At 40.2% G+C, this 13215-nt stretch overlaps 1 protein-coding gene across 8 annotated transcripts in view; it reads right to left on the bottom strand.

Moving 5' to 3' along the window:
• The window catches only part of cacna1ba (calcium channel, voltage-dependent, N type, alpha 1B subunit, a), a 129513-nt gene that overhangs the window by 52597 nt on the left and 63701 nt on the right, over window positions 1–13215 (bottom strand). For 5 of the 8 annotated variants that reach the window (XM_037097238.1, XM_037097240.1, XM_037097241.1 and 2 more), the window contains exons 8-17: window positions 12488–12603; window positions 12210–12296; window positions 6957–7040; window positions 5724–5939; window positions 4405–4517; window positions 4079–4191; window positions 3857–3988; window positions 839–911; window positions 632–749; window positions 401–468 (exon numbers count right to left, since the gene is read on the bottom strand). In XM_037097238.1, the coding sequence (XP_036953133.1) occupies window positions 401–468; window positions 632–749; window positions 839–911; window positions 3857–3988; window positions 4079–4191; window positions 4405–4517; window positions 5724–5939; window positions 6957–7040; window positions 12210–12296; window positions 12488–12603 (1120 nt within the window). The remainder of the gene's footprint in view (window positions 1–400; window positions 469–631; window positions 750–838; window positions 912–3856; window positions 3989–4078; window positions 4192–4404; window positions 4518–5723; window positions 5940–6956; window positions 7041–12209; window positions 12297–12487; window positions 12604–13215) is intronic. The other 3 variants (XM_037097239.1, XM_037097246.1, XM_037097245.1) reach the window with 1 other exon arrangement.

Below are 13215 nucleotides of genomic sequence, written 5' to 3'. Positions count from 1 at the left end.
AGCAACCAAACATTATTTGTTTGTTCTGGTCAATGTTTTTTATTCAAGCACTTTTAGGGATCTACTTAAATTCATTGATTGTTGATTCCTCCAGTTATATACATATGTACTAACTTTACACCTGGACAACATATGTTAATAATAGATCTTACATAGGCTGCTCACATAGTTGTTCTTCAGTTATTCTTAGCAGCTGCCAGTTATTGAACTAGTTTTACATCAGTTGTGTTGACATCAGGAAACCACGGTACTCTCATAACCTGCGAACATTCACTATCTAGGAAAAAAAGAGGGTAAAAGGCCATGTGCCTATGGGATTTGATCTAAGTTAAAGGAATTGTATTTATGGATCTAGTCCCCTGCCGTGTATTGCTAAAGCCGGCATAAACAAATACTGTACCTTAGTGAGCTCCTGGGCATTTGCGAGGTTATCAACAGCGATGGCCAAGAACACGTTGAGGAGAGTGTCTGGTTATTTGTGGTTTCAGGAAACAATCAAACGACCGATGAACATAGAATCAAAAAGGTCAATTGCAGCTTTTTTTTAATCAATCATCAGTTCATTCACAGTGCTGTACGGCTGCCTGACAGCCACAAATCTGAATCAATTTGGATCAATCAGCCAGGATACAGTTTCCAAAGAGAGTGAGAACGATGAAATAAATGGAGGAGAACATTCCCCCGTGGACACCCCCCTGTGATTCAATCCCATGGTACATGACTGCGTTCCAGTCCTCCCCTGTTAGGATCTGCAGTGGAGACACAGGCTGGTTGCTGAGTCAAGTTCAGTGGTACAATTAAAGACAGAGAAGAGAAGCATTATGGAGTTGACCTTTACCTGGAAGACGGTGAGAATTGCCGCAGGGAAGGTGTCAAAGTTGGTTGTTGGCGTTTCGTCTTCGAAATTAAACCTGTGGGGAAACAACAAACAAAATGTGATCAAGCTTCAGAGACACAAAAAGTCACATTTACTCCTCCAACTACCGGAGGATGGAGCAGCATTTTGCCCCCTCCATTAGGCTGCTGCACATTATTATAGCACAACATAGGCGTATTACATTTGAGCTGTCCGACTGCCTTGTGTGTGAGACCTTATGGCACCAAATGTAAATTCATCTCAAATGGATGAGTTGTGCTAATGCTGACATTTTGTATCTCTGTCTGTCTACTGGGACGCAATTAGATCCCTCATCAATGTGAAGGATGCAGATAATAGAGGTTGAAATGCCAGCTGAATTTGTCTTGTGCCCTTTTTTTTTAGTTTGGATCTCATTAAGACACAACCGCAGAAAGTAGAGAGATAAAAACATTTGTCTTAGGAGCCTGTGAAATATGCTTCAATTTACTTCTAATTCTTCACATTCTTTTATTTTCTTCAGTTTCTTTAATTATAATTAGATTTAAAGATTGTAAAGTAGTCAGTAGTGAAAATGTCCCACTATATCTAAGTGCAAAGAGATGCTGACAGCAACTTAAAACTGAATCACGTTGCTACATCCATGTTTTTGTATAAATGGCAAAATATTTGTTCGCATGTATTTCTTTTCAGAGCTCTTGGTTGTTTTTGAACCTTTTAAAGAAGAAGTTTAAGTTCCCAGAAATGTCTTCAATTGGCCAGTCAGCAGTATTTTACATTTCTTTATGACACTGCTCTTCTTAATGCTGTAGAATGCTCTATTTACTTGAATGGGCCTTCCCAACATTCGGCGGTCAATTATTTTCGTATAACTGACCGCTGCTAAGCATATATGACTGTTGTCAAGGACAGTGGCCTTTTTGCCACTGATTCACTCATTTCGTAGCACTCCGCGCTCTAAAGTCTTTGCTCTGCAAGTAGTCCGGTCACTTATCACCCCAGCGCCTTCGGTCGCTAAGCGACATCAGCTGATCTGTTGTCAAAAACTACTGCTAGGCCACTAGTATGGATAAGTTTCACATTAACGTTAATATTCTTGGAAAATACGGTGATTTCAACTCGTGGCACAAGGCGGATGTGTCGTCACCGGACAAGAAAAGAAAAAAAGGAAAGCAGCGAAGAGGGAGAAGTGAAACGGTGTCGGTTTGGCGAACTATATTTCTCTGCTGAACACTATGAACGGTAAAAAATTACATTGTAAAAAGACACAATGTGTCACGTTTTTTTTCGTGTTGGCAAGTAACCGTGTAATAAGCGGGATAATGTACAGAACAGCGGTCATTATCAGGAAAATAAGTCCCGACAGGACGAATTGGACCCCGACGCGAAGCGAACATATCATAAATAATAATAATAATAATAATAATAATAATAATAATAATAATAATAATAATAATAATAATAATAAAATAAACATAATAAAAACATAAATAAAACACTTAATAAACATTGTAAAAATTGTATGTATTTTTTCACCTGACACCCTGAGCCTAAACAAGGTCAAAGAATTGACAGTAATCGCAGTGTAAAACAAACTCAGATTTTCAGTGATTTTGTCACCTGTTGCTGTTATTCGTTCCAAAATCACAGCCAAAACTATAGGTGACTATGCATTTGCTGTTTGTGCCCTCAGACTTCCTGAAGAGATCAGGGTTGCTGAATTAGTGCCCGATTTTAAATCAGTTCTTAAAACACACTTGTGTAAAGCGTGTTATGTTCAGTTAAATTCTGTGGTGGATATTTTGTGTTTGGTGTGTTTCTTTTTCTGTTGTGCTTGCAGAGGTGCGTTGAAATGATGGGTGGAGCTTCACCACTAACCGGAGCTACTGTCACGCGCTCACCTGCAGCAGGTTGGCAATCAGCGCCTGCTGATGAAGCCCTGCTCTCCACGTTACCTGCTGCCAGATGATTTCATCAGTTTGATGTGGTATATGGCTCCATAACTGTATTGTATGACTTCTAGTTTTTCATATTGCTCTCCTGGAGATTTTTTTCGTGTCCCATCTGATTTAGATGCTTTTATCTTTGTTCTATTTTAGTTTCACTTATGTTTGACTCCGTGCTCTGAACTTGCTTTTCCCTTCATTGTTTTGTTATGTTTGATGTATGTACAATATTTTGTAACTTTGTTTTTTAAAAGTACTACATAAATCAAATCTTGCTTAATGGCTCTGCAGACTGAAGTGGGACTCGCACATGATCCCTCTCATATGATCTCATGGGGAAGAAGACATAAACAAAATGGAGATGAGCGTGGTGCAACTACCTGTTGCTAAAAAGAACAAACGTAGAAGGTTCAAAGAGTGTGAATGACAGGAGAGATGTGTTCACAGGTTTTCGTATTCTTCAGCGAGAACTGGAAGTGAGATTTTAAGTTTAGATTTTAAGCTTTAAGTTAGCTTGAAGGGCTGGAATGTTTATCATTGCTCGGCTGCACGGTCAGCTGCACCAGGAGGCCTCTCTCACTGGTTGGTGTGGTCTGGTTCAGAAAATGCTGATATAATCATCCAGAATCTGAATTGTGAATACTAACAGGTTTGATATTATCAATGAAGGAAAAAAATACTTACCAGCTACATGAACATAAAATAGATGAACAATAACAGTCAGTGTTCAGTTCAGTGTTTTCAGGCAAACACCAAAATCTTAAAGGGGCTTACATGTACGCTAAATGACAACTGTGTGTTCAAATGAGTTATAACTGAGAGGAAAAGGTGCAATTTCATACCTGCCAACACTCGGCGTTGAAGTCTCCGTATTTTTAATAAGTTCTCTTGATGCCCCATAAAATCTCCCTCTTTTTCACAGCCTTATTTTGGTGTAAGTGCAATTTTTAATGCAAATTGCATGAAACAGGTGCTCACGATAGCCCTACATGGGTGCCACCGATTTTATCAATCCAGTAGCTGTGTTGATTTCCTCTAGAAACAAATTACTCACTGGCCACCAAACAGCTGCATGCCCAGCAGAGCAAAGACCACGATGAAGAGGAACAGGAGGAACAACAGGCTGATGATAGACTTCATGGAGTTGAGCAGAGATACCACCAGATTCCTCAAAGAGTTCCAGTATCTACACACATACACACATACAAATATATGCAGATATATTATAGCGTAATCAATGTTTCTAGCACATAGACAAACATGTCTAAATACTCACTTGGTGACTTTGAAGATCCTGAGCAGTCTCAGAGCCCGCAGGACACTTATGCCAAATGAGGCCCCGGGTTTAATGGCAGCCCAGATCACCTCAAAAATACTGCCAATAATCACCTGTGAACACAGTCTGATGAATGCAGAAGGCCTCCACAAATACTCATTACTTACTTACTACATCAACCCAATCATTTTTTGCTGTGCTGCCAATAATGTAACACATTTGCCCCTGAAACACCAGCCCTGCAGTCCTGAATCATCTGAATTACCCCACACAAGCTCAAAACCTCTGTTGATTGATTGAACTCCCCTCTGAACAGGACAACTCACCCCAAAGTCAAAACAGTTGAACGAGGAGTGGAAGTAGTTCTGGGGTCCCAGGCCATACATTTTCATGGACATCTCTGCCAGAAACAGGCCCAGGAATACAAACTCAGCCAGGTCTGTCCAGAGACAACATGAAAACACACAGATCAATGCTCCGGGTGATAAAAGGGCCTCACTGCTGATTTCCGCAATTCAAAAGAGCCGGGCCGCTGCTACCTGTTCAGCTGTGGCCACAGCAAATAAGACACCGAAAGAGACTATTGTTTGAATAAACAACTGCTGTATGCTCCCATGATAGTGAGTGAGATGTATGTTTGCTCACGTGTGTCTATGAAGTGTACAATGGTACTCGTGTGATGTTTGTTTGCACGTCTCTCTGCAGTTTGTTCTCGTCCCTATTTAGATCTAAAGTCAGTGTTTTTTTTTTATCTGCCTTAGCAGAGTAGAAAAAGATCAGGACTTAGAGTAGCAGCTACATTTTAGCTGATGTAATCAGGCTTTAATAGAGGTTGGTCTAAATCTAAACTTCTCTACAAGTGAATGCTGCATGTGTTTGCTCCAGCACAGTGCTTGAGTGTTGACGCTTTGAGGTTACGGCGGCAGCTTAGTGTTGACGATGCAAAGTAGCAGATAGAGTTATCAATGTGGAGACATTACTTTTTTTTTGTTTCCACAGTGTGTATGAAATACTTATGAGTTCACGTGCTTAAGCAGTGAAGTCAAACGGATGGTTTGTTAATACAATATTATCATGGTTGCAATGCCAATGTCCATTAGGGCTTTCATTGAAGTTCACCTTATGTGTGAATGTGACGAGCTAACAGATGCCTAGCTATTTAAAATGTATTCAAATATCAAAAAGACAATTCAGGAACCTTAATAAAAGATTCATGATACTTAAGTGAATGGAGTTTTAGCCCTACTAGGCTAGCTAACAATCTCCTACTACTGTCACATACTGCCATCAAAGTGTAGGAGGCACAATATTTGAATTGCCAGCTTTAAAGCCAAACAGTGTAAATGCCAAAACATTACTGCATGCAACAGTAACAGCAGCAGTGAGAAGTAAGCAGACTCTCTCAGTAATGTCAGTTACACAGCAAGCTTTATGTGATGCCTGCAAACACTGAGGCTGCTGGTTATACCAGAGCAAGTGACGCAATAGAGGAGAACCCTTAAAATGACCCTTTCATATAATTTAAACTAAAAACATTCCTGCATGTATGATTGGTTTGATATAATAATATTAGTAAGACATATAATGATTTAAAATAGGCATATTGGTTTACCTGACAATTATTCAATATACTCCTGGTACTCACATAGTGCATAGGTGAGCCACAGAGGCTGGTCATAGTGTACTATGGCCACGCACAGCGTGTTGAGGCCAACCAGGCACAACACAGTCCAGTAGAAGCTCTGGGACTTGACCAGACGGCGGATGGTGAAGCGAATCCTCTTCTCTTTCCTCCTGAAGTAAGACGAGTTCTCGTTCTTGCTCTTCACGCTGGCCCGGGCGAACGGCGACCCTGGGGGGGCAGTTGGAACCAAACACGCAGAGTGGCAATAAAGTTACTGAATCGAAAACTGAGGTTGTCTCACCAAGTCAAGACTGTGTGTGAGTGGAAGTACTTTGAAGCTGAGCCTTGTTTTACATTAAAATACGGTACATTATTTCACTCCAGAGCAATGCACTTGTCAGCTTGAAGTTGGCACTCTCCCGTAAAACCCAGCCTATATTTTATAGAGGTGAGTTCTACAGGCACGTTGAAAATAATGGGAAGAACCACAAGGCCCACCAGAGTGAATGTGAAATAATTCACTTCTACAGTCTCAGCAGAAGCTTTTCCATTATTCTAACTGTGATGTAACCGATGCGGAGACCTTCGATTTTTTAGATCATAGTGCCATGGTCTCCACCTCTCCCCACCCTTCTTCCATTTAGCCTGTACTATAATAAACCTTCTGTAACTTATATTAAGCTCAAATGTCATGTGGAACTGGACACAAAAAAGGGAAGGAGAAAGATTGTTCTATTAGAATTTCATTACGAGCACAGGAAGACTAGTGGGCTCATCATTTCCTGGTCTATTTTAATCCAGACATCTGACTCATACAGTATCACCTGAAGACCCTTATTATCTATCTATCTATCTATCTATCTATCTATCTATCTATCTATCTATCTATCTATCTATCTATCTATCTATCTATCTATCTATCTATCTATCTATCTATCTATCTGTCCGTCCATCCGTCCATCCATCCGTCCGTCTGTCTGTTTTTCCATTTAGTTTTAGTAGTAGATTAGTAGTTTAAGACCCACACTTGAAAAGTGTGGATCTTAAACTTGAAAAATCAGCAGATGCAAAGTTCAGCCTCAACAGGGACACAGCTATTTTGGCTCAACAAAATCTTGTGATAATCTTTCACAATAGAGCAACGCATCAACCAAACCACTTGGAGCATGAACAAGAATTAACTACATGTGTAGGTTGGACAGTTTGGAGACCTGCGGTTATATACTGATATTGTGTCTCAGGTATCATCCTCACCAACAGATGAGATGTCAGTGAAGTGGTCCTCGCCTTCCTCAGCGTTGATGAGGTCATTCTTGCTCTTTTTGGTCCTTTTAAGCACTGCAAACACAATGTGGATAATAACAGATCACACAAGTCATAAAGCAGCTAAAAAGCTGCCATGAAGCATTGATTCAATCAGATTGTTGAAGTTTTATTTAAATTTCATCACGTGAGATCCTTTCTTTCTCACTTCCTTCTCATACGTTTTTGCCACTATGCTCTGTGTCAGCTTTTTTTCATGAACAGTCAGCTTTTCTATCATTTCTGCTTCACAACACAGTCAATCAGTGGCCCCCTTACAAGTTTCTTAAGTTGCTTTATCAGGCCAGTTTACTTCATTATCCATTTATTTTGTTTATTTATTTATTTAGGATTATACTGTACCAGATCTCAAAACTGCAAGCCTTAAAAAGGAGGCTAAAGGATTATTAAAAAAAAGCAAAGGTTTAATGGGTAAGACCACACCCAATCACTTCTAATCTGATATAGTTATATACAGTTACAGTATATATATATATATATATATATATATATATATATATATATATATATATATATATATATATATATATATATATATATATATATATATATAAGAAAGAAACCGGGGCATATCACCGTCGATAGAGTAAAAAAGAAAGGAAAGAAATAATTGTCAAGCCCTCATCTGCCCTTTCTGCTTGATCCATGCCCAATGACTGCTTCTTTCAGCCACTTCTGGGACTGCTCTTATGGACTGCCACAAAGCCTGCCCGTGGATTCCTTGCTCTCTCAGAACTCTGACTGTGGAAGATACTACACCCTCCATCCTACTTCGGCTGGGTTTACTTGTGTATTCCAGGGCCATTGTTTTGCTTCTGCTGCCAGCTCAGCATGGTGCAGCTTCTTACAAATCTATTGCTGGCCAATATCAACTAGTCCAGTCTTAGGCCATATGCTCAGGTGTCCTGTTTCTGGGTTCTTTGACAAGTTTGGGCATTTTCGTCCTTCTCCAATGAATGGTTATGCCCTCAGTAGATTGATTGCCCATGGCAAGGAGGTGGTCACACTCTGTTTGCTTACAATAGCTAATGCCAGGCTCTCGAGGATCTTATTGTGCCATAAGGCTGATCTTACATGGTGTTATGATGTGTTTGTGGGTTGCTGGTGTTGGACAGAGGGCACAGGTTGGATCCTTCCCAAACCACTGCTGGAGGTTATTTGGTGATGGAAGCACATCATATGTAGTTCTATATGCAGCTCATTGTGGGATGCCAAGCCAAGCCTCACATCACTCAACTGACTGTCGTGTTGCTTTGTAAGAGGTGAATGTCATTCCTCTGTCTCTGCCATCTTAAGCAACCGTGTTTCCTTTGGTGGATCTTCAAACCCCTTGCCGATGATACTTCTCTCATCTGCAGCTGCACACCCGAAGCTGTGTCCTGTTGCTGTTGTGGTTGTCTCTCATGTTTTTCCTTTCCTGGGTCCGTAATCGTGTTGTCAGTCAGTGAGCCATCTTGCACCCCCACCCTCACAGGCTCTAGGCCTATCTTCCTAAATTGATTTTTCACAGCACCTAGGGGATTTCTATTCTAATATTTCAGACTGAATGGATGGGTCAATGAACAGAAATGTTATGTTTTGGCAATCAGTTATTTAGCAAAAATGGCAACAATTCAACGGTTCCAGCTTCTTAAATACATATTATCTGGATTTCATAACTTAAAGCACAGCTCAGAGTTTCTATTGAGAGTTTTTTAGAAAATCAGAGAGTATCAAAACTACATAGAAGAGAAGAGCTTTGAAATTGCATGAAGGACCCACGTACTCCCACACTGCCTCTGAACTCCAGTGAGCCTTGCTCTCTGTACTTCACTCTAATCTCATTACCCTTCCACCCTGGCACCAATAATCACTGTGACTGTTACCCTGGGCGATGCTGCAGATGAGAAGCAGTATGGCCTTGATAAGAGAAGAATATATACACATACACACCAAAGAGGGGAATGCTAGTGGAAATGATCTGTTTCAGCCACATACTGATTAGTCAATTTGGGAGCTTCCAGATGATGGTAGGTCTAACAGTATAGATCATGCCAGTCACCTCTACAGACACGGTGTAATCTACTAATGTACAGTGTATATTACTGCAAACTACAACTACATTCAGTTTGTCACAAAGTAGCGTCTCTGAAATCTGTCCCAAGTAATCCCTCTTCCCGACTAAACTGATAGAGGATCTCTGGCGTTGTCATCAATTGTCATCAGTTTAGTTTTTCCTCAGGAGCACCTTTAGATTTAAAATGCAATTAAAAATGTGGATTAATGACTGAGGTCAATGAGCGCTAAAAGAGCTCAGCTTTTCTGAGGGGATAGTCCTTTAGACTTGTCACAGTAGGGAAGGCACAGGTGTTACTATCAGAATGAACAATGGCTCTGTTCTATTCAAGTAACATGAAAACCTTAATCTAATTTATCTTGCAGATGTAAGTGTATTTCTAGCACTTCATTATCAGCTGACACCAGATACAACTATATGGATCCCTTGTAATTGGCTAAATCCACGTAATTGAATCAATATTGAATTATACTGGGATGCAAATGGTGGAGCTATTGGCAGTTTAGCAGTGCTTTTTTTATTGCCAGGTAGAAGATTAGAGGAAATATGAACAATTCCATGCATCTCTGACTTGAATTTACAACCTGCTTATGTTTTTTTTTCTTTACCTGGATGCATGTCATAGTAGTCTGAACCATGACATGAAAACAGCAACATACAATGACCAGGACAGCAAGAACAGGAACCTCTGTCCTGCTATATTGACATGTGTGCATTCACACGTTATTGTATTATTCATGAATTAAAAAGGGCTACCTGCTTTGATATCAATGTAACCAAACCACACAAATGGAAAACCAGATGGTTGTCACATTTTCCTTAAGTTTTGACAAGTTAAAACAGATATAGAACCACATCTCTTCGTTCTTTCCTTGCCTCCTTGTCTGCTATCCTATAGTCAATAGAGGTATATTTTTCAAAACTAGTCATTCCTCACCTGTCCACCAGCCATTCTCTGTCATCATATCAGCCCATGGCTGCCTGCATCCATAGCTCTCCATACCCATGTTGGGTAAAACGTAAAGAAAAACAGAATACAATGATTTGCAAATCCTTTTCAAATTATATTCAATAGAATACACTACAAAGTGAAGATATTTAATGTAACTGATAAACTTCATTTATCTTTTATTTTTTTTTGCCCATATTCACTCATTTTGAATTTCATGCCTGCAACATGTTCCAAAAAAGCTGGAGCAGGTGCATGTTTACCACTGTGTTACATCAACTTTCCTTTAAACAAAACTCAATAATCCCATTTTTGCTTGATATGCGATTTCAGTTGCTCAACAGTCCGGGGACTCCACTGACGTCTTTTGCACTTCATAATGCGCCACACATTTTCAATAGGAGACAGGTCTGGGATGCAGGCAGGCCAGTCTAGCACCCGCAGGCTTTTACTATGAAGTCACGCTTTTGTAACACGTGCAGAATATGGCTTGTTATTGTCTTGCTGAAATAAGCAGGGATGTCCCTGATTGAATGAATTCTGGCTGTTGCTGATATAGGGCTTTCGCTTTGCATTGTGGAGTTTTAACTTGCACATGTAGGTGTAGTGAAGAACTGTGTTTACTGACAGTGGTTTTCCAAAGTGTTCCTGAGCCTACTTGGTAATATCCTTTACAGAATGATGTTGGTTTTTAATGCAGTGCCACCTGAGGGATCGAAGGTCATTAGATCAAATGTTGGTTTTTGGCCTTGCTGCTTATGTGCAGAGATTTCTCCAGATTGTCTGAATCTATTGATGATATTATGGACTGTACATGATAAAATCCTTACAATTTTACATTGAGAAACATTCTTAAACTGTAATGCTATTTGCTCAAGTAGTTATTCACAAAGTGGCAAACCTTGACCTATCCTTGCTTGTGAACAACTGAACCTTTCAGGGATGCTCCTTTTATATTCAATCATGACACTCACCTGTTTCCAATTAACCTGTTCACCTGTGAAATGTCCTAAAGAGGTGTTTTTTGAGCATTCCTCAACGTTCCCAGTCTTTTGTTGCTGCTGTCCCAGCTTTTTTGGTACATGTTGTATCAAATTCAAAATAAGTGAATATTTGCAAAAAAAAACAATAAAGTTTATCAGTTTGAACATTGAATATCTTGTCTTTGTAGTGTAATTCCATTGAATTTAAGTTGAAAAGTATTTGCAAATCATTGTATTCTGTTTTATCTACATTTTACACAATGTCCCAACTTCAGTGGAATTGGGGTTTGTATGTCTGTTCTTGTGGTTGCCTGCTAAAAGACACGTTTCAATTGGCCAAGCAGGAAAAGCACAGATGTAATGATGGCTGGAATTCAATTAGGTGGTGGCTAACTGAGACTATGGATGGGGCAATGTCAGATTTTATCATGGATTGCACTCAGGATAAGTTGATAGTAGAAGCTAACTTCTGTTGGCAACTAAACTAGTGGCTCAGTTAGCTATGGAGCCACTGGCCCTTGAGTTTGTCACACAGGAGAAGTCCCCGTGGGTGACAAGGTCCAGCTCATCTGAATTGGCAGCATGATAGTGAACACATCTGGACACTGATCTGGGACTGACAGCCTCTGAAATGACAGAGGTCAGTCTGAAGATAGTGGATACAGAGGTGATTTACAGTGGCTCTGGCCAAGACATCACGGCAAGCAGGGACAGAGGCATGAAGAGGCAGAGGAGAGACAGAGAGTCTGACATCAACAGCAGATGAAAATGGAATATTTTCACATTTTACTCTGCACTGAGACAGGACAGGCTGAGGCTAGCTGGTTAGCAAGCTAACTTCAGCAGATATCTCTGCAACACAGTAATCAGACATTTTTTGAATAACATCACATTTCTTTCTTCAGATTCTGATGATAACGTTAGATAATTTTCTAAAACTAAAACTCTGGCCACATCTTAAAATTTGCTCCTTTAAATGAAAGGAGCAGTTGATCTTTAGTAACTTTACTCTTGCTTTGGAAATGTCTACCTTGAAAAGAAGCTATAACCTTTGTTATTGTTGGCAAGATGTCTGCATATGTCTCACCACATTCATCACTTTCAAAATGCCTCATAAAAAGGAAGTACAGGGAGGACGCCATAGGAAGTTATCCCTTTTTTTAACCTTACAGGTGATTTTCACAATTGATCCTCACCAGAGTTGGTGTGTTTGCGTTTGTACCATGCTCCATCCAGAGACTTCTCCTCTGCATGCTTGTCTTCCTCAGCCAGCATCACCTCCTCTGCAACACAAATAGCAGCCTTGATTCAAAGGTAGTCAAACTTAGGTCATATTTATATCAAAATAAACTGTAGTAAAGTTTTTACAGACATTTGAAACCCATGTGTATCCAAAGGAGAGTGTGTGTGTGTGTGTGTGTGTGTGTGTGTGTGTGTGTGTGTGTGCGCACATGTGCAGGGTATGTTTTCTGACCTGCTTTGCAGATCCACTCTAGATACCCAGTTAACTCTCTCTCTATTTGCTGTTGTCTTCGGAGCTTCAGGAACTCTTGCCTCTTCTCCACCCGCTCTCTCTCCTTGGCAAACTCACTATAGACCACAATGACCACATGCAAAAGAAAAGGAGGAAGATTGGTTGGATGGCTTGGTGGCCTTAGAGCAAAGGTGCAAAGCTGATGAACCCCTAGTTTGTATCTCGATTTGCAGCTAGTCTCATTTTAAAAAAAGTTCCCCATACACTCTTTAAAAATTCAGTTGACTTGGCACCATTGAACAACATACAAAACACACCTGCGCTGTTTGCTTTCAAGGGGGACAAAGTTTGACAGTAGTCACAGGAACAGTTTACCGAAAAATGACAATTCAGTCATTATCTACACACTGCATGCAAACGGGACTTGTTGTAGGCCAAAAACATTTCTGGAACTTCACAGCAAAACAGCATTGCAGCATTCTCCTTAACAGCTGAAGTAGAAGGTGGAAATGGAAAACCAACAACAACGACAACAACAAAAAATGTCTTGTAGGGTGTTATCCAAGTCTGCAGAAGCACTGAGGTCCCGATTGATTTTAAAAGACTTGATATACACACTTGATGCCTGGTCAACCTTGTACATTGGATTCAGAAGGGGTGCATGTGAACACCACCTTAGGAACTACAGTGAAGATCTGGGTTTTAAACAGATGTAAATAAGGATGGAG

This window comes from Acanthopagrus latus, chromosome 5, assembly GCF_904848185.1.
Source record: "Acanthopagrus latus isolate v.2019 chromosome 5, fAcaLat1.1, whole genome shotgun sequence".
NCBI classification, from domain to species: Eukaryota; Metazoa; Chordata; class Actinopteri; order Spariformes; family Sparidae; genus Acanthopagrus; species Acanthopagrus latus.
This window is presented reverse-complemented; position numbering and strand designations above follow the sequence as displayed.